At 41.0% G+C, this 24,251-nt stretch overlaps 1 protein-coding gene across 5 annotated transcripts in view; it reads right to left on the bottom strand.

Moving 5' to 3' along the window:
• Positions 1-24,251, bottom strand: part of robo1 (roundabout, axon guidance receptor, homolog 1 (Drosophila)) — a 234,593-nt gene that overhangs the window by 164,170 nt on the left and 46,172 nt on the right. The window contains exon 1 of one of the 5 annotated variants that reach the window (XM_023274746.3): positions 5,923-6,734. The exons of 3 other annotated variants lie outside the window; for them this stretch is intronic. In XM_023274746.3, coding sequence (XP_023130514.2) covers positions 5,923-6,049 — 127 coding nt within the window. In that variant the 5' untranslated portion in view covers positions 6,050-6,734. Of the gene's footprint in view, positions 1-5,922; positions 6,735-24,251 lie in introns of those variants that run through there. One more of the 5 variants, XM_055012162.1, reaches the window with a different exon arrangement.

Here is a 24,251-nt window from a genome sequence, read left to right as displayed (position 1 = left end):
AAATCGTTGGAGTGAAAGTGGCGTGAAAAAGGAGGAATAAAACATCAAGGGGTGGCACCATTTGATTTTTAACCTCTAAAGACCTGCCTCAGCACTTAATGACCCTTTGACCCAGCATATCCTCCGAATCCCAGATCCTGTGCTTTGGCTCAGGCCCACGCCTGTCAGAGCCCCAAATTTATGGAGCATGTCTGATCACGATGTCCACCTGTTTTTTCACTTCTCTCTGCTGAAAGTTTCAATTCTTCTCATAATTCACAGGATACAAGGTTGTTTTCTTCAACAAAAAAACCAAAGACTGTATCTCTCAGTGCAATAAAAAGTGAATACAGCAACTTCCTGTGCAAGACTGTACAGTAACCACAACACAGTCACATAGCACTCTTAGATAACACATTAGTAGATACTGAATCATGCCCTACAACAGAATCTGTACAAGGTTTTCCCTATATACTGAAGGAGAACATTTTGGTATTGTGATGAGTGAATATTCAGATATCACTGACACTGAGGTTCCCTTTGATAACAGCTTCACCTCCTTCGTTTTTTCATCTCATAGCATTCACTGACCTTCCACAGCTTTGGTTCCGACCTTGTGCGTGTGCCATGCAGTAATTGAGAGTCTCAGCTCACAGTTAGCTAATTAAAAAAATGCCTGTACCTCCCAGAGGCTTGGATTTAGAGAGAAATAGGATGGAGAACATATCTGAGAGAAGGGAGAGCACAGAAAGAACAAAAAAACTGCAAAAAGAAAACATCTGAACAGTGATTTTAACAGAAGACAAGAGTGAATAATGAACTTTAGCATCTTAATTAGCTTTCCAAATATTAGATTTGGAAAAGTGACTGATGTGTTTGGAGAAAAAAAACATCTCATATTACAGTAGGAACAAAGATTTAGAGATTCGATTCTCATGGGTCTCATCATAAATGTGACGCATTCTTTAAACACAGTGAAGCATCTCTAATAATTGTTCTACACTCTTGCAAGCATCTACTGGTTTGGGTTTCGTTTCTGATGACTGTGTGTCTGTGGTTGAAACAGACTGGTCTCCATCTGGCCTCTGACCCAAACCACATGATCCAGCCCACCGCTCATTAGCACTCATTTCTCCCCTCAAACTCCACCAGGCTTGTATTGCCATCTATTGGATACAAGAGCTTATATCCCAGTTTATGCAACTCCCATGGAATATAATTTATGCTAGCTACAACTTAAATGATATTTTCAGTGCAGAGTTGCAAACACAAAGCACAGACTTTCTTACTCATCAGTCAAAGCAAATGAATCCAGAGACATATACAGGCCAAAACCTACTGTTTGCAGGCAACACATACTTTAAAAAACCACACTCTCCCAGATAATTTGTCATCGCAGTCATCCCGGCAGCACTATTTTTGTAACATAAGAAAATATGGCAATATATCAGTCAGGTTATTTACTTTTCTTGGATGACAAACCGGAAAGATTCTAAACTGCATACTTGGGAAACTTGTGATATATGTGAAATAAATAGTTTGCTCCGATTGAATTCTGAGAAGCAGGCAGTTCTATGGATTCTATTAGCATCCAGAACAGACTAAATCAGCCGTAAATCCTATAATCTGTCTCATCCATCACAAGGACGAGGCTATGTCAGAGGGAGAACCAAAAACCTCAGCAAACAGCACAAGGCCGGTGGTCTGCTTTGTGGATTTGCAAGTACAGGCTGACCAAAGCTCATCTTTATGCATGAATATTGTAAAAATACTATATCAATTATGGCGTACGGTGTCTTTTTGAAAGCAGTCAGTCTATCTGGAACAGAGCTGAACTTGTCTTCTGGGCAAGCAAACTGTTGTGAAAACTGAAGATGAGGACGAGATTTGAAAAGTAAAGTAAGTAAAAGATTTCACAGAGCGACATATCAAAACTGTGTGGACACAAGGAGACAACTTGTTGCTAAAAATAGAAAATACAATATTTTATTCATCAGCACACTTACACAGCCACATGGACACACAAATCCAGTTTGGTGTATTTAGTCCTGCTTTGAGTTCAGTGTTTGAGTGTGACAGTCAGATGAAAAGACAGGAAAAAAAGGAGATAATGTACCTACATGAACTATAAAAGTGCATTTTGCTCTGCCAGCGAGAAGCTCTGCCTCGCACACTCTTAGAAGAGATTTAGTCTCAGGTAGCAAATAATAGCTGGTGACACTATCACTTATATCAGCAGGCTGCCCTCATGCATATCGCTGTATTCTATGTGAGCTGCCAAATGGAACTTCTGTGTGCAGATTGCAGTGTTCCACATTCAAGAGATGAGTCAGATAAACTCACACATTTTTATGGGGAACATTTTTCCATTTTAGTGGTTAGTGCAGATAAAGCGTTTTTTTTCCCATCTTTCTTTCTTTCTGTAAGCTACCAAATAAGGTGACAAGATTAGACAATACTAACATGACACTTTGCCACAAGCGGAAGGTTACGATGATTCTATCACAGCAAGAACTGGGATGCAATACAAATCAGCAAAGGCACGTTTTTACAGATTTGTTGGATATTTAGAGGAAACAAGCTGTAAACACAACACTGACACGTTATCACAAGCAAACACGTTAGTAAATAGTTGCGTATTGGCACATCTGGCAGATACAGAACAACATCAGTATTGATCTGGATTAGTTAGTTCAATATTGACAGGAGACAAGGGATACGGAAATGCAGTAAATAAAGAAAAGCATAGATAGCATAGATCATGTTCACCAGAGTGACTACAAATACTAAAATAAACATAGTTAAAAACCTGACACTATACCTCTACCACATATGGCTACGTCACTACTTTAAAAACAAAAAATACACAAAAATCATTAAGTATTTCTTATTGTTGTTGTTTTAATTATTTTAGGAATCCAATTAACAACAGGCAGAGGAACTACCAATGGAAACTAGCCTTTCTGCTAACTCGGGTGCACTTATATTTGTTAAAATGTTGATTAATGTACATTGTCCTTTTCTTAAAAATAAAGATTAAAGTATGGTCCAAGTTGACAATCAATGTGGTTTCATCTTATCTTACTATAAAATGACATTAGTCCTGTGGTCATTATAGATGTTGTTAAATCGATGCTTCATTCAAGAGCAACATTCTTACTACAGCTTCAGATTATAAGAAATCGTTTATACTGACTGAGGATATGATTAGAATATTTACATGAAAGTTGTTTATTTTCTGCCTTGTGCACTGATATTTATATTTTATTTGATTTGTTAAGAATGAGGTGCATAACTTCACAGAGTGAAAGAGCGTTTTTGTCTATTTTATCTTAAGCACGCTGTTATTTTCTTTCACAAATGTTTTAAGTAATAAACGGGTGGTATAAAAATCCTTGTAAGTGGTTCATTCAACATCTTAGCTAGGATAATGTGAATGTAGCCCTTTAAGATATTCCTCTGTAGAGCTGATAGATCATAAAATACATGAATCTGCTGTAACATGGAAACCACTGACAAGTTAAGTTCAATAATGCTGATCAGCTTGTCACACTACAATGTTCTGAAACTTCGCGTGGATGTTACTTTGACACGTACCACCAACCTAAACATTGTTTCAGACCAAGCACATCCCCCCCGATGGGAAGAGCCCTCCCTGACAGCAGCAGCCTTCCCCAGCAGGACAATGTGTAACACCACACAGCAAAAACTGTTCAGGAACACAAAAGTTCAAGGCAGTGACTTGGCCTCCAAACTCCCACAGGACAAAAAAAAAAAAGATACGCTGCCAACATCCCTGTGCCAGATACCACAGGACATCCGTCGAGTTCTTCTGTCCATGTCCCTAACAGGTCAGAACTGTTTTGGCGGCACAAGAGGAACCTAAACAATATGAGGCTGGAGGTTTGTAATGTTGTGGTTGACTACAGATATACAGAATTATCAACAGTGATAAAGCCTCAGATTCTCATATAAGAATCTGAGGTTTCCGCTTGTTTCTGAGACCTAAAGTGAGAGAGGACTGGAGTTTGCAATAGGAGACCTATGAGAACACACAAGCTAAAAAAAACAAAAAACAAAGTTTGAGGAAAAGAGACATTATAAGAAAAATGTGTTTTCAGAACATTTAAGATTGTAAAGACTTTAATGAGCCTGAAAATCAGTATGTGTCCCCTTTAAGTAACAAGCCGAAAACACCTAGTAGTTAAAGTTTCACTATCACCCCTAAGTACGCCAGGTCTTTGTCAGAAAACTCTTTGGATGTTTGAAATATGTTGCAGGATTTAGAGTCCAAAGAAGCACTGCACACCTGTATTTCCTGTGGATTTTAACTGAGTGAAATTACAGTTCATGCTCTGCAGGTTCATAGAGAGGTGCTGGTTCTAGTAAATGATGGCACAGATTTAAAGCTCCTAACAACACCTTGAATTTATTACTTCTACTGTTCAAGTCCACATGTTATCGATAAAAATGACTGATGGGGAGACTATACAGCAGCTTTAATGTTGAGAACTATAGAAACAAGAGAGGTTGGTGCAAGAGGCGGAAGGTCAAAGTACAGAAACACTAAAGTATGGAGAAACAAGTCTTAATCTGCAAGTAGTAAATGTTGAAAAAACAATAAGTCCTATATTTTTTTAACAGCTTAAAGTATTTTTCCAACTTTTACCTCCTATGTAGTATACACAAGTAGTTTTTGCAGAAGTGTTGCAGGATTTTGTAGTCACATATCACAGGCCATTTTCTGCTGGTGTACTGGCCAAACGCAGGCCAAAACCCTTTGTGCTCAGTGAATAACAGTCTTATCAGTTAAAGACATCGTAAAACTGTTTTGTTTTAGCATCAAAGAGGGCATCACAATTTTAAAAATGTACTCCCAGTTCCATGCTGCTCACCAAACAGCGGTCTGATAAGAAACTCTGATTGAAACCAATATTGCACTTTACAGAATTTGCAATTGTATCTTCAAGCGGCTAAATATAACACCAAACTCAAGACTTCCAGTGTCATTGCAATCCAAAACTGCAAATGATATCACTTTTCATGCCACTCTGAAACCAGCTCATGTCTCCTTGGGAAGGTGAGTGACCTGCTCTTGGTTGACTTAGTGCCTTTTCCATCCCATTCCAGTCATTTAATCTTGGAACAGTATCAAGATAGCGATCTCCCTTTAACCTCCACCGATGGGACAGACACTAAGGGACATACCCCCTGCTTCATCACTCAATGTTGAGAGGTGGTGGCATGCCAAACAATCCCATTAGGCAGCAGCCAAAAGCCCAGGGACAGCAGCAATGTCCTAAAACAACCGCAGTTCTCTGCTCATTTGAACATCCTCTCTCCTCCCAACATCTATGCACTCATGTGTCAGCATATATAATGAACTCGAGCTACACTCAGCTTTCACTCGGAGCAAATAGGCAGCCCCATCACTCTGAGTAGCTTTTTACAACTCAACACTGATCAATTAATGACTACGAATGAGACCCTGAGAGATATTCATACAGGAATATTAGAGTGATGCTGAGAGAAAGAAGAGCACGGGGAACGGGATAATAAACCATGAATTGCAACTCACAGCAAATCCAAAAGCAGAGAGGCACTTTTGTAGTCATATTGATACCTCTTAAAACTGGCAACACATGCCAAGGTCGCTGGCCTCATATAGATGATTTATTTCACTCTCATATCCAGGTGCCTGTCACAGAGAAATGAGCTGAGACTCAAACAGCAACCAGAGTAATCAAAGTGGCACATAATGTTTAGTGCTTCCCAGATCTTACTTCACGAGTGCAGGGAGTGAAAAGGAAACAGTAAAACACCAGTACAGGGGGAAAGAAAAGATGTCTGACCCTGTTGATCATTTTCAAAAGCTGAGAAAATGCAAGAGAAAGAAAAAGAGGAGAAGAAGGTGTATCAAGGGGAGGAGGAGGAGTTACTCACGGCTCCTGTCACCTTTCCACCTCCAGCTTCCTTTGTGCTTCCCTGAACCGTCCCCTGGTGCACAGACTCCACTCAGCACCTCCAGCAGCACCAGCAGCAAGATCAGGGGCATCCTCCTGCCGGCCATGCCCGTCTCTGATGCTCTGCACAGGGGCTACAGCAGAGAGTCGAGGGCCATGAGAAGCGCTGTCCCACGCTCGCTCATATCTCACACAGCTGCACGGTGTGATCCAAAAGAACAACACGTCTTCCTCGGCTTCCCCCCGGAGTGTGAGTCCTGGGTCACGACACTGAAGCCCCAGAGAGGGTCACACATTCACTGCAGACACCCCACCTCCTCCTCCTCCTCCAGGGGGATTTGAAGGATCCTTCTGAAGGCAATAGCTTCACAGACTGACTGTATTTCCAGCATTTTAGAAAGGCAAAGTAAGCCTGGATTTCTTTGGAACTCTTCTTCCTTTTCAGTGCCTCTTGAAGTTAGGGTGGTATTTATTGCACTCCTGGTCAAATCCTCAAACTGAGCTCAGTAGTAACAGCTCCTCACAAACAGACAGAGTACAGGAAGAAGCAAATTGATTTCCCTCTCGCAAAGCAGAAGTTGTTCAGGTCACAGTGTGGAACGGTCACACTGATGGTGACACATCTCTTATCCGGCAGCAACCAACTCTTGTCACTCGCAGCAGACAGTGACTGAATGAATGAGTGTGGGTGAATGCATGTGTGTCCTCCCCCCTGCCTCCTCGTCCACCCACCACACGTCTCGGATCACATGAGGCAGAGCTGATATGAAAATAAGGAATAAATCACAGAGATAGTTCACTACAGAGCAGCCTTGACTTTGTCAACAGAGCATCTGAGAGAGGGAGCAGAGAAAGAGGGAGAGAGAGGGGGAGAGAGAGGGGGAGAGCGAGAGAGTACATCTAGAAAGCAAGTGAGGAGGGAGGGAGGGAGATACAGTGGAGAGAGACTGAGTGAGACAAGCGTGGGGGGTGTGAATAGCAATTTCTCAAGTGCAACGGCTCTTGCGCTTTTGAACATCCATGACGCTCGTTCATGAGTGTGTTTCAAATGTGGACGTCCAACAGCATGGCTCAGCTCACTGGGTGTAATGTTTAATATGTGTTGCGGGAAACAGGATTAAAGTAATGCAACGACTTCTCCTATTTAAAACAACACAAACTGTTGTACCTGCATGCAAAAAACCAACCGACCTGCCCTGTGCAGACAAGTACGCAGACCAGTTTGACCAGGTGTGTGCACCTGTCACAGTGAGTCTGTAATTGCTGCAAATTAATGCCTGCAACAGTTTAGAAAGGATGTTTGAACAATGGCAGTTTTACAAAACAGTTCCACAGGAATAAGCTTTCTTCAGCAAATTCCATTTCAAAGCAAATGTCAAAGATTTTAAACAATTCTAAGGTGATTCAAATGCACTTAAATTGAGAATTTTAAAGCACTGTTTCAAAATTAGCAGCACTGTTTGATTATTCTCCATTAAATAAACAAATCAAGTAAAGCCACACGACTCTCTACCCCTGCAATACAACCATCAGAAAAATAACCTAAATTCTCAAACAAAATAATCATGTTTCTTTACTTAAAGTGTCTTACACCGCTATATATTCTGCTTAAAGTTTACACAATACACAGATATACAGTAGGCACAAAGATACACACAAGCCCCCGCATTACAAAGACTATTTTTGTAAAAAACAAGCTCAGCAAGTCTGGGTTTAGAGTTACACCACTCGTTTCCTCCAGCTGCCCCGGCTGTCAGGAGGCAGGTGAGCGCAGGTTAACGTGGGAAACTGGAGGTGTCAGCAGCACCTCCCCCTCTGTCCACCCCCATGTCTCTTTCATATGCCCTTCATGATTGCTGTGTAAAATGCTATTACTAAGTGTAAAATGTGCCTTAACAAACACTGACAAGACCAAATTAATTAGTATTTACTGTGCAGTCATGAGGTCAGTGTGAGGTTAAAGAAAGCATAAATGTGTATACTGACTTTTTTTTACTGAATGCTTTATGCCACAAGCTATTATAAAATATAGTATGCGAGTCTCTCTCTGCACATAATGTTACCAAATTAAATCTGTTCACCTGATGTGCTTATTTTATTCAATGGCGTGGACAATGCCTTACAGAGGTGTCCCTATTTGTCAGTCATGTAATCCTGATGTAGTGGTCCTTGAGGACCATGCTCCTGGAGATGTAATTAATCGTGTTACATTAGCCACTGATGGAAGTCTGATTAAAACAGCTCTCTAATGATTAGGCCTCTGGAATAATTACCACTGCAGTGAGGATAGGCCACTTCAGCCCCTCAGGATGCCAATCTAACACTCCCACTACCTGCGAAATGTCACTGCTAATGCCAAGTGCACAGAGACCCAGACAATGCAATGCAAATTCTATGCAGGGGGAATAAATGGCATGGCAAGTTGCAACAGAGGCAGCATGTAGAAACTCTCTACAGGTAGCCTGGTGTGTATGTTTTTAAGGTGAGGTGTATCTTTGCTAATATGCTGCCAGAGAAAGAGATTAGCTGCATGTTTACCCAGAACCAAGGGACGTAGGTTACAGAGAAAAGATATATGTAGACAAAAGATTATTACATAAACTTTCAGTACAGTTACTATAGACTCAAGTCTTGTTTATTTTGTGCTACCAGAGAGGCAAGTGCCAACTTGATATGCTGATGTCACTATAAAACTGGTCCCAACTAAGCTGTGCACACTGTACTTGTGCAATTCTCTTTTTTCAATGCATATTGCTCACAATCAATCATGTCTTAGCAAGTGCTGTTGGGAACATGCTTTTTGTTAATTATTCATTTGTTAACATAGGTCGCTATTAATCATAGTGTTATATGCAGTTCTATTGTGCACTACAAATAATACATTCGCATTTGCCCAGTGTGGCTGCTGAAAAAATTATCATGAAGGTACTTTACTCAAAAATTTAACTGCGCAAATAAATCACATGCAAACTGTACAGCAAATAACTTAAACTGTCTATTGTAATCACACATGATGACTCGCTCTGCATTTTTGCTAATTAATATTACAAATACGGGTAATTCACAATTGGTCACTACGAAAATAAGATTAAGATAGATAAAGAAATAAGAAATAATTTCACTTCACTGTCAGTGGGGAAATATAAAGAAATTATTATTTGGTAGCTGCATCATCAGATACTCCTTCACAGCTTGTCTTGTGCCTACATAATTCCATAACACTGTTGAACTCCATTTATCGGCTGCATCTGGCAGAATTTATTTTCAGCTTTTTGGAGATCAGAGGTCTTACACACCTCGCCAACTATGTTGTCCCTCAGGGTCAAATCTCTCCCTTATCTTGTCATCTTCTACATGCTCCCAGCTGTTTGTGTAAACAGAGCAATTTCAGTTGTTCCAAGAGGAAAGAATAGTAAATAAATTCTCCTCCATATGAAGCCACAACAATATTGTGTCTCAAAAACTGTGACAAAGGCATGAAAGCAAGGATGAAGCACAATTATCTTTGGCCAAATGCCAGGTCTAACAATTCCCTGTGACATGCTTCTTCTTTTTGTGATAAGAACATTGCTTTTCAATATCAATTGTGAGTTTTGGCATAAGGTTTGATGAACAATTAACCTTTGAAAATTACATTAAAAAAAAGTTAAGATCTCCATTCTAAGAAACATTACTGGATTCCAACCCACCTTAACCTGAGATGAAGATGAGGAGGAGGAGGAGGAGAAGGAGAAGAAGAGGAAGAAAGCCTGATAGGAATTTATCCTCAAGGCTAAGCGACTGTAACACACTTTTCAATTAGATGCTTTGCACAAGTCTCCAACTACCTTTCTTCCACTGCTAACTGGGTACTAGCTCTGAGCTCAACTTGCAAATCTTGTAAAAAAAACCTTTATCCATCCATCCATCCCATTATCTATACACCGCTTTATCCTCATTAGAGTCACGGGGGTGTTGTAGCTTATTCCAGCTGACTTGGGTCAAAGGCAGAGGACACCCTGGACAGGTCACCAATCTGTCGCCGGGCTACATATACAAACAATCACTCTCACATTCACACCTACGGGCAATTTAGAATGATCAATTAACCTCAGCATATTTTTGGACTGTGGGAGGAAGCCGGAGTACCTGGAGAAAACCCACTCATGCACAGGGAGAACATGCAAACTCCATGCAGAAAGATCCCAGGAAAGCCGGGACGCAAGCCAGGGATCTTCTAGCTGCAAGGCCAAAGTGCTAACCACTACGCCACTGTGCAGCCCTAAATAAACCTTTAGATATTTTAAAATGCTTGTTCGTATACCAGCTTTATCATTAAAACACTTTCTAGTTTCTCCAGACTTCTGCTGAAGACCACCATGCTAAAAAAAAGACCACTACTGAAAAGCCGTTAAGGTCATTGTTTGTCTCATTTTCCTTCAGCTTGCTTCAGTGTTTTAATATCAGGCAGTTGATGTCTATGAACACCTTTGCAAATGGCAGTCAGTGTTTGTACATGTCCCACTCCCACATTTCTAAAGGCTAGCTGCCAACTGAACTGGTTTGAGACCAGGCTTTAGTTCCAAATCAGCCCTGGAACTGCCTTGACAGAAAAAGTTGTAAGAGACTCATTTCAGTGCAGCACTACTGACACTATCAAACCACACGCTTTGTCCCAGCTATAGTTGCCTGCCAGATTCTCACACCTGACTGTTTAATGCAGCTATAGACTTGCAGCACACTGCCTGAAAGAACTGCTCACCCCTGCAATCTTCAAACCTCAGATCAAATGGCTACCCTCAGGAGAAGCATAACAAAATGCTTATGTTGGAAAAAGTATTAAAACACTTAGTATGACTATTACATCACAGCGCTTGTGTTTAAGAGGAGCAAAAGCAGCTACATGTTCTTTCTGGCTGAAAATTGAAGCTCAGTGGCGTTGAACACATACTCTCTCAATGAGTTTGATCAGGATTCTGGTTTTCTCTGTGAACTTTAGATGTGAAAATATCACTCATTTGAGAAAGCTGAAAGCTGACACACTGAGAAAATGTAGCTGAAGATTATTGCATGGCAGTGCTCAGAGCAGGCATCTCTCACAGCTCTGCCACTATAAAAGAATAGTTTTGAAGATCAGATCCCCACTTTGTTCTTCTCTCCCCATCATGTCAGTATGGTGTTTATGATGCTCTCATTCTGGCCCCTCTTAGCTCTGCCAGTGCGATGTGACAGCAGGGTTGATGAGTGCTACAAAGACACCCAGCTGGGATGAACAGGCGAAGGACTGGACATTAGTACACAGCTTGGAGCACAGCAAGAGATTTGAGGGGTGGCGGGTGGGGTGCTTGCCACTCACAAACAAGAATGGGAAGATGAGCAACAGTAGAGTCAGAAATCCAAGTATGAAAACTTTCTGCACTTGAACTTGCAAAATGATTGCTAAAAGTGGTATTAAACTTGTCATAATAGCTGCTGCATTTTTTAAAATATGCTTACTAGCTTCCATGCTAAGAGTGAGATGGATAGATTGATACCACTCTCATTTCTTCAGGCAGCCTGTAGCTAGCAGTCACTTCCTGCAAACAAGATATAATGTGCTTAAGTGTGAGCTTTAGGGTTGGCGGTCAGTGAATTCTGTTAACTTAAAACAAAGCAAAATTAGCCGTTTCCCCTGTTTTCAGATTCTGTGCAAAGCTAAGCTAGTTGGCTGCAGGCAGTATTTCCATATTAAAACTTTGTGTTTGAGACTGATATCAATCTTCTCAGCTAATTCTGGGCAAGAAAGCAAACCAGCAAATTTGCTGAAATGTCAAACTATTACTCTAAGTCTGTAGTGCCAACACCATGCCAGATTTCCAACTCTGTTATAAACTCCAGTACCCAGTATTTGAGGTGTTAACCTCACAGACACCACTTTAAATTGGACATGTATAAACTCCAGAAGTCTGTCTTTTGTAGCTTCACAACACAATAACTTCTATTATGCCCTTTTCAGTGCATTTGATTAGAATTTTAATTATAGTGCTTTTGGAGGAAGGCAGATGGAGCGTAAATTAGCCATCAGGACTCTGGCTGTACAGTGACACCATGTGATGACAGATTTTTTTTTCCAACCTTCATACCAGAGTTCCAAGCGATTCATATTTCATTACTGCCTCAACTTCAAGAATGCAAAAAGAAATCAGGATCCGACCACATTTATAGAGACGGGAGGTTGTCGACCAGAAGAAAGAATTACAGCCCGGCACAGTGACATCTAATCTACAGGTTGTAAATAAAGTTCAGAACTGGATCTGCTCTGCTGACCGGCTCCTTGGCGGTAATACAGTACTGCACTTGGAAACACATATTTGCGCATCTGCTGCAGAGCCCCTGCTGCTACTGAATGACTTATGTTCACTATGTATGCAGGATGATAAACAGGACCACACCCAGCATTCCCTGCATGGCCAGGTTACGATGGTCCACTCAATCAACAACACTGCCACACCCACACCTCCAACCTTCTATCTGTCTTTCTCCAACACACACATACAGCTTCCCCCTCCAGCACTAGTCTCCAATCAATGGGAAGTCACAGGAGGAACGTGGCTGAAGGTTAATGTGTGCAGGGGAAAAAAAAGAAACACATGATCACTTACAAAGACATGGAAGGAAAGAAATAACTTACACACGTTCACTGCAGCTACAAACTTCCAGTCTTAATAAGAAAATGGCTTCAACCTATAAGATGTCACTCACAACCTTCACACGTTCCCAGAAAAATAGTATATTATAGTGTGTACATTGGAAGGCCTTTCTATTTCAATGTTAGAATATTTTAATATCTCAACATGGCTCAGTTAATACAGTGTATGAGTTTGTGCTTGGGAAAATGAGTACATCAATTTTCTCAAATTGTAAGTTAATTGAAGCTTATAGATGAGTACAAGTCATCATTAATCCTTCAAAATACTCATCTTGAATGAAATCTACAGTTTGCAGCTTTTGAAGCATTGTGATTTATGCCAACGCTGACATTCAAGAGAAAGTTAGGATGACTGAAGACAACAGACTGCTGTTTACATCAGTTGATTTTATGATAGCAAACTGCTGTAGCGACGCTAACATCTGCTCTGTTATGGAGACAAACAGGGTGAATGTCATTTGCCACCCCATAGTCCTGGTTTCATTCCCCGTAATGGCTGTCGTCGGCAGTCTCACCTTGCAGAGACATTCCAGCCTGCAGCACTATCGTCCAGATAGCACAACGCACTGTGATTTACAGCTGCTGTGGCTGCAGGGCCATCTGGACCATAACCACTCCTGAACACTCAGCATTAGGCTCCACATCGCTCCTTTACTCTCTCTCAGTACATGCTTCATGTTTTCTGCATAAATCTTCCTTCGTTGCATAAATATATATTCCTCCTTCCTCCCACATTCACATGCAAACTCTCCTTTCAGATCTTCTTTTCTCTCTCATCTCTCTGTCTACAAATACACAGGAGGAAAAATTTATGTCTGCTGTCTACATCAAGTGTAACTGGATTTGGACGTATCATAAATAACATATTGTTGGAGAAACACTTGAAAAAAAAAGAAATATGGAAGGCAATTTAAACAGATTTCATGAAATATTGTAGAGAAGTAGACTTATCTCAGGAAACCAACCTAAAAATTTCCTCTTTTATGTGCTTTAGACCTTTTTCCAGCTGTTCTATAAGTATACGTGCTTTAAATATAGAATAGACAGATGCTGAAGTAACTAACAGTATTGCAAACACATTACTGAGTGTGCGTAATGCCTTATACTGAGCAATTATTGCTCTGTTTTTCTGTTTCCCTCATGAAAACATGTTCACAGGAACAGGTTCACACTCACAGCATGGATGAATTTTCTCATCCTCTTTATAAGTTGTGATTTTGCTTACACAGAAAGAGCTGCCAGGGGCCCTTAAGTTGTAAATTATGTTTTATCTTGCCTTAAAAAATGCCCACACTGTTATAAGTGCAGAGGTTCCCCCAAGTGAGGCTGCACTTGCACCCTCCACTGTCTGAAGTCTTTTGCAGAGTCCACATAAAATCCATGGGAACACAGCAGCTGAACCCAGACGGCCTGGCGCTGGCTTTCCCCCAACTACATAGGTGATAATCACACAACCCTCAGTGTAAATGTGCCTCATTCATGATTATGGGAGTGTCATAAATGTGTATCTGCATCTTTTAATGCGCCGCGCCTCTGATTCAATGTGTCTCTAAAGAGCCTTCTGCTACAGTATGTGTTCGCTGGACTGTGAGATGAGAACCAGGTGAAACATCTGGTGTCATATAAATGGTGTTAGAGCATTAAGAGCAGAGCTGTGCAAGCTTCAGAATAGCTGCAGATGTGGGGAGGGTGCTGCTGAGTTAAACCTCTGCAATATGACTGGTGTCCAGCAGGAGGCAGTGAAGGATTCTGTCAATATCAAGTTGAGCCACCTCAGCTACTGATTCCACCCCAGGGAGGTCTGGGACACTCCAGGAAAACCAGGGTTTAGGTGTTGAAGTGACACCTGGAAGCTGAGTCCTGAAATACACACCTTTAGATTAGATCTGCTAATCAGCCACTCTCCATATACAAGATCACTTACACCCACAGATTGATTGGAATAAATTATTTACAGATCATATGGATGTACACAAGCCTGCATCTTTAGAGTTTCCAAGGACAAACATCTTCTTGAGATGCACTGTCCTACTGATTTGCAGTTAACATCCAATGCAAAATGCAAGCATTAAACACAAAATATTGATGGTATTCTATTCAATTTCGCTTATTCATATAAAGATATTTAGTTTATAAGCACAAAAAAAATCAAATAAAAGTCATTGTATAAGGTGTGTATTCATTCAGGCAGACAGGGATTAACTTTATTATTCTGCGACCTTAAAATGTACCTCTCCACTCAGCAGGAGACATTCAAATGTGTATGTATGTGCAGCACATATACACCATCTTATGAGCATATGTGGGTGTCTTTCCTATTAAATTTTGTGTTGCACACAGGGCCACTTCAAATAAAACTGCATCTCACTACCTTTTGTGTTACAACTAAGATATTGCATACGCTGAAGAAAATCTCTACAGGCCTGCAAAAGTTGTCTACCTAAGACATTTACACCATAAAAACCCTATGGAATGGTCTTGCACATAAAATAAAAATATCGGCGCTATATTTATTTGTAAATCAAATTTTAGTGCCTGATGTGTGAAGCAAGGGATAACGGGAAGGATGGAAGATATACTCCATCTGGCCAGGAGGTGGCACTCAAATCTAAGCTAAACCTTCAAGCGAGATTTGAGAATTAGTAACATGATCCTGAGAAGATGTTTTTCATCTCTCACAGCTTTTGTGGAGTTTAAATGGTTACTCTCACTTTTGAAAAGTGTAACAATGATGAAAAGAGCAGAGACTGTGGGAAAATGAGAAGAAATTAAAGTTAGTGTTGGATTAATTACCTATTTATAGCAGATATTCTTGAGCATTTCTTTAACTCATGCAACTGTGATTCAGGAAACATGACTTTAAATTGTTTTTGTGGACTTTTTTTCTCCACAGCTGCCCATTTTTCATTCCCTAACAAACATCTTAAGTGCCCCGGTCCTAGTTTAGATTGCTGCGATTGAACTAATGCTCTCCTTTTCCAAAAGAGGGCAGTAGAGTCTCATGTTGTGAGACTTAAAGAGCCTCAAACTCTCCACAGCTCTGCCTTTTCATGCTACATTTTCCTTGAGCTCAAGCTCCTCATGCTGTTTCATTGGGACTAATTAAAGTGTCCTTCATCAAAAGCAAAATGTTAATGATTGAGCTGGTTTGCTCCCAAACTGATACCAAAATGGCTGCATTGGGTAAGTGCTCGCTAATTGGTCAAAGTAAACACACGCCTATCTAAAGTATACGCTGACATAATGCCCACATTAAATGCTACAGTCTCTCTCCTGTTTCTCCCTTCAGACCCCGCTATCTGCATTACTTCCTCACGTTTACACTGTTTCCGCTTTCTCTGTGAATTGACAGACCAATAAGCCTTTAATCCCTTTAATACAAACTTTCAACAGAATCATTTTTTAATTGCATAAAATAAACAGTGACTGCGTAATCAGATCTCCTCTCAGGATATATGTAGTTCGGCTACAGATGGCGGATTAAGTTGACAAGTAAGCCTGCAAGTTATTTTGAGAGGGAAAAAAAAGAAGGATGAAAGAGTGGAGAATAGCACAGGATGTCACAATAATTCCTGTGCAGCAAGGAGTTAGCCAACACATGAGGAGAATAATCATATGGAGATGATGGTGGTGGCTCTGTGATTAATGGGCCCATTTTCTTTGCACAGCTTGGATAGTGGGCCTACTTGGCCCCATTAGGAAGAAGCCTAAAGCCACCCGGTTCTGATGTCTGCAATTCATCAGGCAAAATATGAGCAGCAGAAATGTTTTAGGCTCAACAACCATGAAATATGCACTATAAAATACACACAAACACATTCTTGTGTTCCTTTTATGCTGCTTTTTGATATGATCTACGCATCTGAAAAACTGTCAGAAGGTATCATGTCTGCAGTAGTCGGAGGAGAGACACGGCCAAGGTCCTATTTCTTATAATTGCCTCAACCTGCTGTGCAGAACTGGAGGCAGAAACTTGCGCTTGTGTATTTCTTTCCTTATTTGATGGACTACCAGGAGCACAAGCGGCAAATACTGGCCAGACAGCCACCGAGAAATGCCAGTCCCCCTTTTAGAGCAATATGCAAATCCACTGTTAAATTTCATTTTTCTAATCCCTTTAATCAGAAACAGGGGAATAAAGCCAGCTGGTAGGAACCCATGTTAAGATGTAATTAAGCATCTGATTGAGTTTCAGTGTATACCAGAGTGTGTGTGCCAAGCCGAGAGCTGGAGTAGGAGGAGGGGATGGAAGATAGTTGGAGAGGGAGGGATGGGCACTTGTACACCAGATTGAGCATTGTGGTTGGTGGGGGGGACACTGTGCCTGGCGATGGGGGAACCGGAGCTCGCGGGGGGCTTGGTATTTTCCAGCATGCTCCACTGCATGAGTGAACAGCGATCAGAGGCACATTTTTATACATTACTATGAAGGCTCCCATGTCAATCATCTCCCTGCTGGCACTGGAATGTTTTTTCTCCTGCTTGAATCCCAACGCGAGATCCCGGAAAAACAGACACAAACGGCATCTCTACAAGTCGCCTCTATCAGCACATGCACGGGTTGTTGCGGTACATTTCTGTTTGCCTGTTAAGTGAATTCTGACACAGACTTTTCCTCTTCCATCTCATCCGACGTGGGTTTGCATTCACCACACACTGCTCCTGCTGACATATATACTGCATGCACACCTGGATACTGGCCAAGATATGTAACCTAATCCACGTGTAGTTGACAAAGGAGCATGTGGGAGAGGAAACACACATGCACACAAAACAGCTTGTAATGAAATTCATTCACTCAGAATGTATTCACTCCCAGACAGAGACAATATAAAGCTCGGTCTGGAGAGAGAAGAGCTGTCACACCAGTTTAGTTGAGCTGGGATATAGAAAAGATCCATTACTGAGACCTTTCATCACCAAACGATGCATAATACCTGTGGGGCTCTGAAGCAGACCGTGACAAGAGGAGGGGGTAGGGTGGGCCGTGAGGAAGAGAAAAGGCGGACAAAGCAGGTGACAGAAGTCGACAGGTCATCATGCGTGTGCCCTCCCACCGTCCTTTCTCAGTCATCCTTCACCCTTGCTCCATGCGATGGCTGTCAGCGCCCAAAGCCCATCTGCTGAACAAGCTGCCTGGTAGCAAACACAGTTAAAGGAGACCCAGACTGCTCCGTCCTGATCCCAGCAGCCCCAAATGCACTTTTACCCACAGCGAGTCAAGAAGATAATGGAAATTATCAGCATCATTTTGCTGTAGTTACCATGTCTAACCTTACAATTAAGCTTAACAAGCCCACACGTCTGGTTTATAACAACTAAATGGTTAAAAGCGTTCATTTGAAACTGTATTTTCAGTATCTCAGTACGGCAATACTACCTTAATCTTGCATGGACTCTTTTAGTGAACAATAACTTATACTTTCTTACAGCTGTATTTTCCAAAGCAGTTCACCCAGCTCTCAAAGCAATTTGCTTTGTAGTAAAAGTGTGCAAGAAGACTGAGTGTAACACTGAAAGCAGACAGTTTACACTGACAGATCTAATAACACGTTTCCACAAGCATTTACAGTACGCAATTATAGATAGCTCTTTGTCTACAAAACACAAAGAGGAGCAGAACTGTTATGTGTTTGTTTACAATTCATTGTTAGAGTCTCTTTCAGTGAGACAAAAGGACAGAGGTAAGCAGTAGTTCAGTGAAAGGTGATGTATGATCAAACCTGAAAGCAGTATTGATTTTCCTCAATTGTGTTTGCTCCGTTTGCCACTATTAAATATGGATTCTGTGTGACTGCCATCTTGACTTTGTCTTGAAATTGACACTCTCTCTATAAAGGGCTATAGCTTTTTCAATAAAGCCCTGTGTCAGGAGAGAGATCGGCCTGACACAGCCAGAGACTCCACGTTTGATTTGCTTCAGAGGCAGCACATCAATGCCACAGCAGCACTCAGGTTAAACCACGTCGCGACCGATGGCAAGAAAGAGAAGGAATGTCAGCGAGCCACAGAAGGAATCTCAGAAAAGCAGCGATAGGACATGACAATGGCTGAATTTATGTTGAGATTATCAATGCACTGTCCCCATGGTTTGGGGTTTTTGCACAGGTCTGTGCAACTTCATCACAAAAAGGTTACAAGAGAAATAGGCCTGTTAAGTACTACTTAAAGAAATGTGCTCCAAAAATAAACTCGCAAGGCCCAGTAAGTGAAGGAGATTAATCTTTGCTAAGCTGTCCTATTTCAGAAAGAAAGCAGGTAACAAAGTATACTATCGAAGCAGAAACCATGCCATTATATATTTTTTGCAGCATAGAGGTTCTTGTTTTTAATCATGGACATATACTAAACAGAACCTTTAGTGAAATAATTGTTTCCATCACAGCAATGTATATTAGAACAGGGGCTGAAACCTGTGGGTTGACTATTAAAGCTAGAAACACTTGCTTTCAAAACTATATGTTGAGGTCAATGCATTTTTGACTGATTCCTTTAAAGCAGCAGGATTTCTGTAAATTGTAGCAGTGACCACACAGAAAACATCCTCTGAAGCATCGATAATGGACAAACATCCAATTCAGTGCTGTTGACGCTTTGTCTGCAGATGAATAAATCCAGGTTGATGCCCATCTAATGTACTGTTTAAAGCCATTGCCTGTGACAAATTGTGCATTTCCTTGGATGCCATGTCCTTGTGAAGCTGTTCCTGCATTGTTGCACCTATTAGACACGTTTGTTTGATTAGAGCTTCTACTGACCATTAAAACCCATTTCAAAAACTGATGCAGCTCAGCAGAGGACTGTTGAACAGAGGAAGTAGGATGTGTGTGTTTTTGGGTTTGACAAAAGTACCAGGCTACTAAACCTATGATTAGTGATCATCAATGAAAAATAAATGCTACCAGAACCACAAACAAAGAGTTCAAAGTGCCAGAAGAGTGGATCTTGTTACTGTATTATGTTTGCAATCATATATAGTTCTAACATAACTTTACTTTTATAACGATGAAGTTCCTCTGTAGGCATTAATTAAACCCCTAAAAACTCATCTTTGTGTGTCAAAATTACATACTTAGAAGCTTTAGAGATGTCTTGCAGCAATCAAGGCTCTTTATAACTTATTGGTATTGGCACAAACTTTAGCCCAGTCCTAGTTTATGTCTGTTGTCGCACACGTGTCACAATTGTGAAACATTTTTTAAATTAATGCAGTATTATCAATAAATATTCAATTAATTTGTGCTACAAATTATTTACACTGGTCATACGTATGCACTGGTATTGCAGTTTTTAGCCATGAACACAGGATACAGGTTGCAAAAGCTACTTTCAAATTTGCTAGAGCGCCATCCCAGCTAATTTTAACATGTGTGCTGGCTGGAGGTCATTCCAGATCACAGAAGTCGTGTCATGGTGTCCCTTTACCAGCTAAACCCCCACAACGCTCTCTGTTTGCAAACACAGAACTGCTCACCTCCTCTGATCTCTCCAGTATTAAACAATAAGAGGAAGCAGATACTACAGCTAATCTACAACACTTTAAAGTGTTTATTATCTAGGAAAATAGTATCATGTATCAGCAGATACTAAATATTAAATTAGTCAGATCAGGGAAAAAAAAAACTTGATCAGGACATCATTAATGAAGGTAGGTCCCTACTGCCTTTAAATGGCTTAGATGTAACTCCGTTAGAATAAGTGGATCTCTCATGTCCCTGTCTCCAGAACCATCCACTCCTCCACCGCTCAAGCATATCAGCTCATCTATTATTCTGCTCAAACACTGTTCAAACCCATAGCAGAAGATACATAATATTATGTAATTATTATCATCTCCCTTAAGATATGTCTTCTTGCATACACAAAAACAACATGAGGATATGTTATCAAGGCATACATAATCAGATGTTTTTATCACAATGATTCTTTAAAACTAAGTTCTGAACCTTAAAGACACACACAAGACACATTAATATAGTTTAAAAGTTTAAATTAAAACTGAATATGCTAGGATAAATACAAATAAATCATATAGCATGATAAGGTCAAGGAAATATTTTTTTGAAAAAGCAGTTTAAAATAGGTCTTGTAGGGCAACCGTATAGCTCAATGGGTTAAGTGGGTGACCCATGTACAGGGGCTGGTCCCCGACGCAGCGTCCCGTGTTTGATTCCCGCTCGCGGCCCTTTGCTGCGTGTCATCCCCCTACTTTCCCGTCTGCCTCTTTACTGCCACTATCTAATAAAAAAATAAATAAAAAATAGGTCTTGTATTTAAATGAGTCATTTGACCACATACTTTTGGCCTTGTAGAGTGTCAGCCTGCACTAATTTACTAGGTAGTTTTATTGACACACAGACCAACACTAGTCAAGTCAATTTTATTTACAGAGCACATTTAAAAATGACCAAGGTTGAACAAAGTGCTTTACAGGGTCAAAATATATACAAAATATAATCTGTGAGGAAATATACAGAGCAAGATAACATAAATCAAGGTGTCAACACTCAATTTCAATTAAAAGCCAGAGAGTACATATATGTTTTCAGTAGGCACTTGAAGGTATCAAGAGACCAAGCAGTTCTAATCTGAACATGTAAGTGATTCCACAGACTGGTTGCAGCCACAGAAAAGGCCTGGTCGCCTCTGTTTCTGAGTCTCGATGTGTAAGGACCATCTGATTGGCCGACCTCACAGCTAAAACTGGAGTATGAACGTGTAAAAGCTCAGATAAATAAGAAGGTGCCGACCCATTTAACACCTTGAAACAAGCAATAAAATCTTAAAAACAATTCTGAAGCAGACAGGAAGTCAGTGGAGTAAGGCTAGGCACTTCAAAAGTTTTAGAAAATAAAACAGACCTATGTATTTTTGTTGTTGTTGTTGTTGTTATGATTCAATGAGGCACACAGATTGCATGTATAAATGACTGGCTCTTCAATTATATGTGTGTATGAGGTCAAAAATTGACTGATCAAGCCATTGATATCAGCTTAAACAGTTTCCATCAAGGGCTGTAATCTCGTGAGAACAGAAAGCAATGCATTAGAGGGCTACATGTTAGATGCACATTAAAGACCACACTTTTTGACCTTCGGAATTGTAAACATAGATATCCATACTGAAATATGCAGACACACACAGGCAAGTATATGCTCATACAGGTATGTTATCCCTACAAAGCCAGGCTCATTATTCTGTCCCCTGACATTTCAGCACCGCGGAGAGCTCCCATATTAATCTTGAACTGTGCGTCTCCCGTTCCCCACACATCCCTGCCCCTAATGACAGTTTTATCATAACTTATTATTGCTGCCCCAACCCTGTGCTGAAATTATGTAAATTCTCCATGTTTGGTGAGGAAAACATCTTTATATTTTGCTCAATGGTCGCTCAAGCGGGAATCTAATTCTGCTCACCGACAGTCTAAATGAATCGGCTTGTTACGGTTTGAATAATGGTCTAAGCAGTAGGAGACAGGGTCGGCTAGCTGAAGGTTGAGAAGGAGAGACCCACTTAGTTAGATGCCGCCTTATCGGATTGTACCCCCGCTTCATTCATTACCTTCCATCACTTCCCTCATTTGCAATAAGCAATATCATTACAGGATGATTTGCCTCAAACGTGGGGTTGAAGTAACATCTCGAGGCAGAAATAACTGCTCCAAGATTTGTAATTTGGGCTGCAATATAGGCCGGTAATAAAGCTTCAAATTCACTCTCACCCACACACCCACCCTGCTCTTTTTGTTTTGCCTCTGTCTCTTTTTCATTCACACATCAACAGAGGCAATAATGCAAAGAACACCACAATGCCTCAGCTTTAATAGGATTTTCTCAAATGAAGAGCATCTTAATTGCCATAAAAGCTTTACAGGTGTCCAAAGCCTTTGCTTCTATCTCTGTTTCTGTCTTTCTTACTCTCAATTTGTAAGTCTGATTCTTTGTCTTTTTGTCTCTCTATTTGTCTCCGTTTTTGTCTCTCGCATGCCTCCTCCTCCTCAACAGATCTATTTGTAGTCAGTGACACCAGACTCTAGCCATCCTATTTATTTAGGTAGTTAAGTGAGCAATCTCACAAGCAGCAGACCTGATTTCCAATTATGCTCCATTTTTCTGCCTATGAGAACGTCTCAGGCTTTAAGAAGTCAGTATTGCCATCGCAGCCCCTGTTTTGATGTGGGAGAATCTATAACCCTCAAAGACTACACTGAGATTATATGTCCAACATGAGAGAGTTTGGATCTATACATCAAAAGATGTCTCCCTTGCAAGTTATCCTTCCATTAACTGTACACTTGACAGTCCAGAGAATCTCAAAGTAGAATGAGATAAAAACAAAAAAAAAAACACATAAGCAGGGGTCTCGAGAAGAGTTAATTCAGTCTCATTTTGACAACTTAGACTGGCTTAGCAGTAGCGCATGAATCCCTCAACCACTCCTGCCACCATGTGGTAAACCACTGGTGGGCACGGCTAGCGTCTTACTGTTATCCCACATGATGGAATCCCATCCTCTGTAATTAGATAAATGTCCCCTAACAGCCATTTCAGTGTATGAGTCCCAATAAATTAGCAGCTTGTGATGAAATTAAAAGGATCACGGACCTATTTTAAAAACTAAGCCTCCACCCCTATCATCCATCACTCACGTAACATGAATTAAGTACACTCAGGGAGTGAAATAAATTCACACAAGAATGCAAAGTATAACTAGTGATATGGCTTTTCTGGTTGACATTTAGAGCCTCACACTTCATTTTCTGTCTGAAAATGTCACCCTAAGAAATTAAGTTACTAAATCCTTGCCCTTTCCTGTGAAGCTAAAAACACAGGTGTTTTGGGGGATAGAGTTAGCCTGGTGAGACCAAGAAGAAAATGACATGATCCTAATCAGTGTTTAACAATTACACAACTGATAACTGACATGAGAATAAACTGGAGAGAAAAAAGTTCGTAGTTACAGGGTTTCGGCTGGTAACGAACCCATACTGTTGTCGCTGTGATAATAATCACTACTGCAAACACAATGCAGACAGTGTCACTGCTCCCTTGTCTGCCACAAGGTGTGAGATGGGGGATGGGGGGTTGTGTTAGGTGTGAGCTACAGACAACAAACAGAGGGATATAAAGAAAAAGACAGCCTGAGAGATTAAAAACACCCCACACCTGCAGACTTGTCAGAGTTAGAGGTGGGTAGCAGTGAGCCTGCTATAGGAGAATTTCTTCCCCTCCGTCTGCATGGTCATCGATTGTGAGACTGCTGAGGATCGACACAACAGCCTGCAGGCAGGGACAGATGGGCCGGTGCCGCTGGAGCAACCCGGCAGCGCCGACTCTGTCTCCACTGTTGGGGCCAGCCGATCCCAGATGGCTGGGAGGACAGGGGACAATGAATTATGAGTGATGCAAAACCACTGGGTAAGCATGCCTGAGCATTTATCATGATTTGGGTAGATATATGACTAAGGGAATAGCTTTTCAGTGCAGGGCAGCACACTGACAAAATAAATAGGCACCCAGCCTGACTCCAAGGTTGATCTCTAGACATGCCCACAGAGATGCTCCCGCCGAGAACAGAAGACGAAGCGAGTCTACTGAGAGAAAGTTGTGTTTCGGGTTTTTCGGTTTTTAGGTTTGCTT

This window comes from Amphiprion ocellaris, chromosome 7, assembly GCF_022539595.1.
Source record: "Amphiprion ocellaris isolate individual 3 ecotype Okinawa chromosome 7, ASM2253959v1, whole genome shotgun sequence".
Classification (NCBI taxonomy): Eukaryota; Metazoa; Chordata; class Actinopteri; family Pomacentridae; genus Amphiprion; species Amphiprion ocellaris.
Note: the sequence above shows the minus strand (reverse complement) of the source record. Positions and strands in the feature narration are given on the sequence as shown.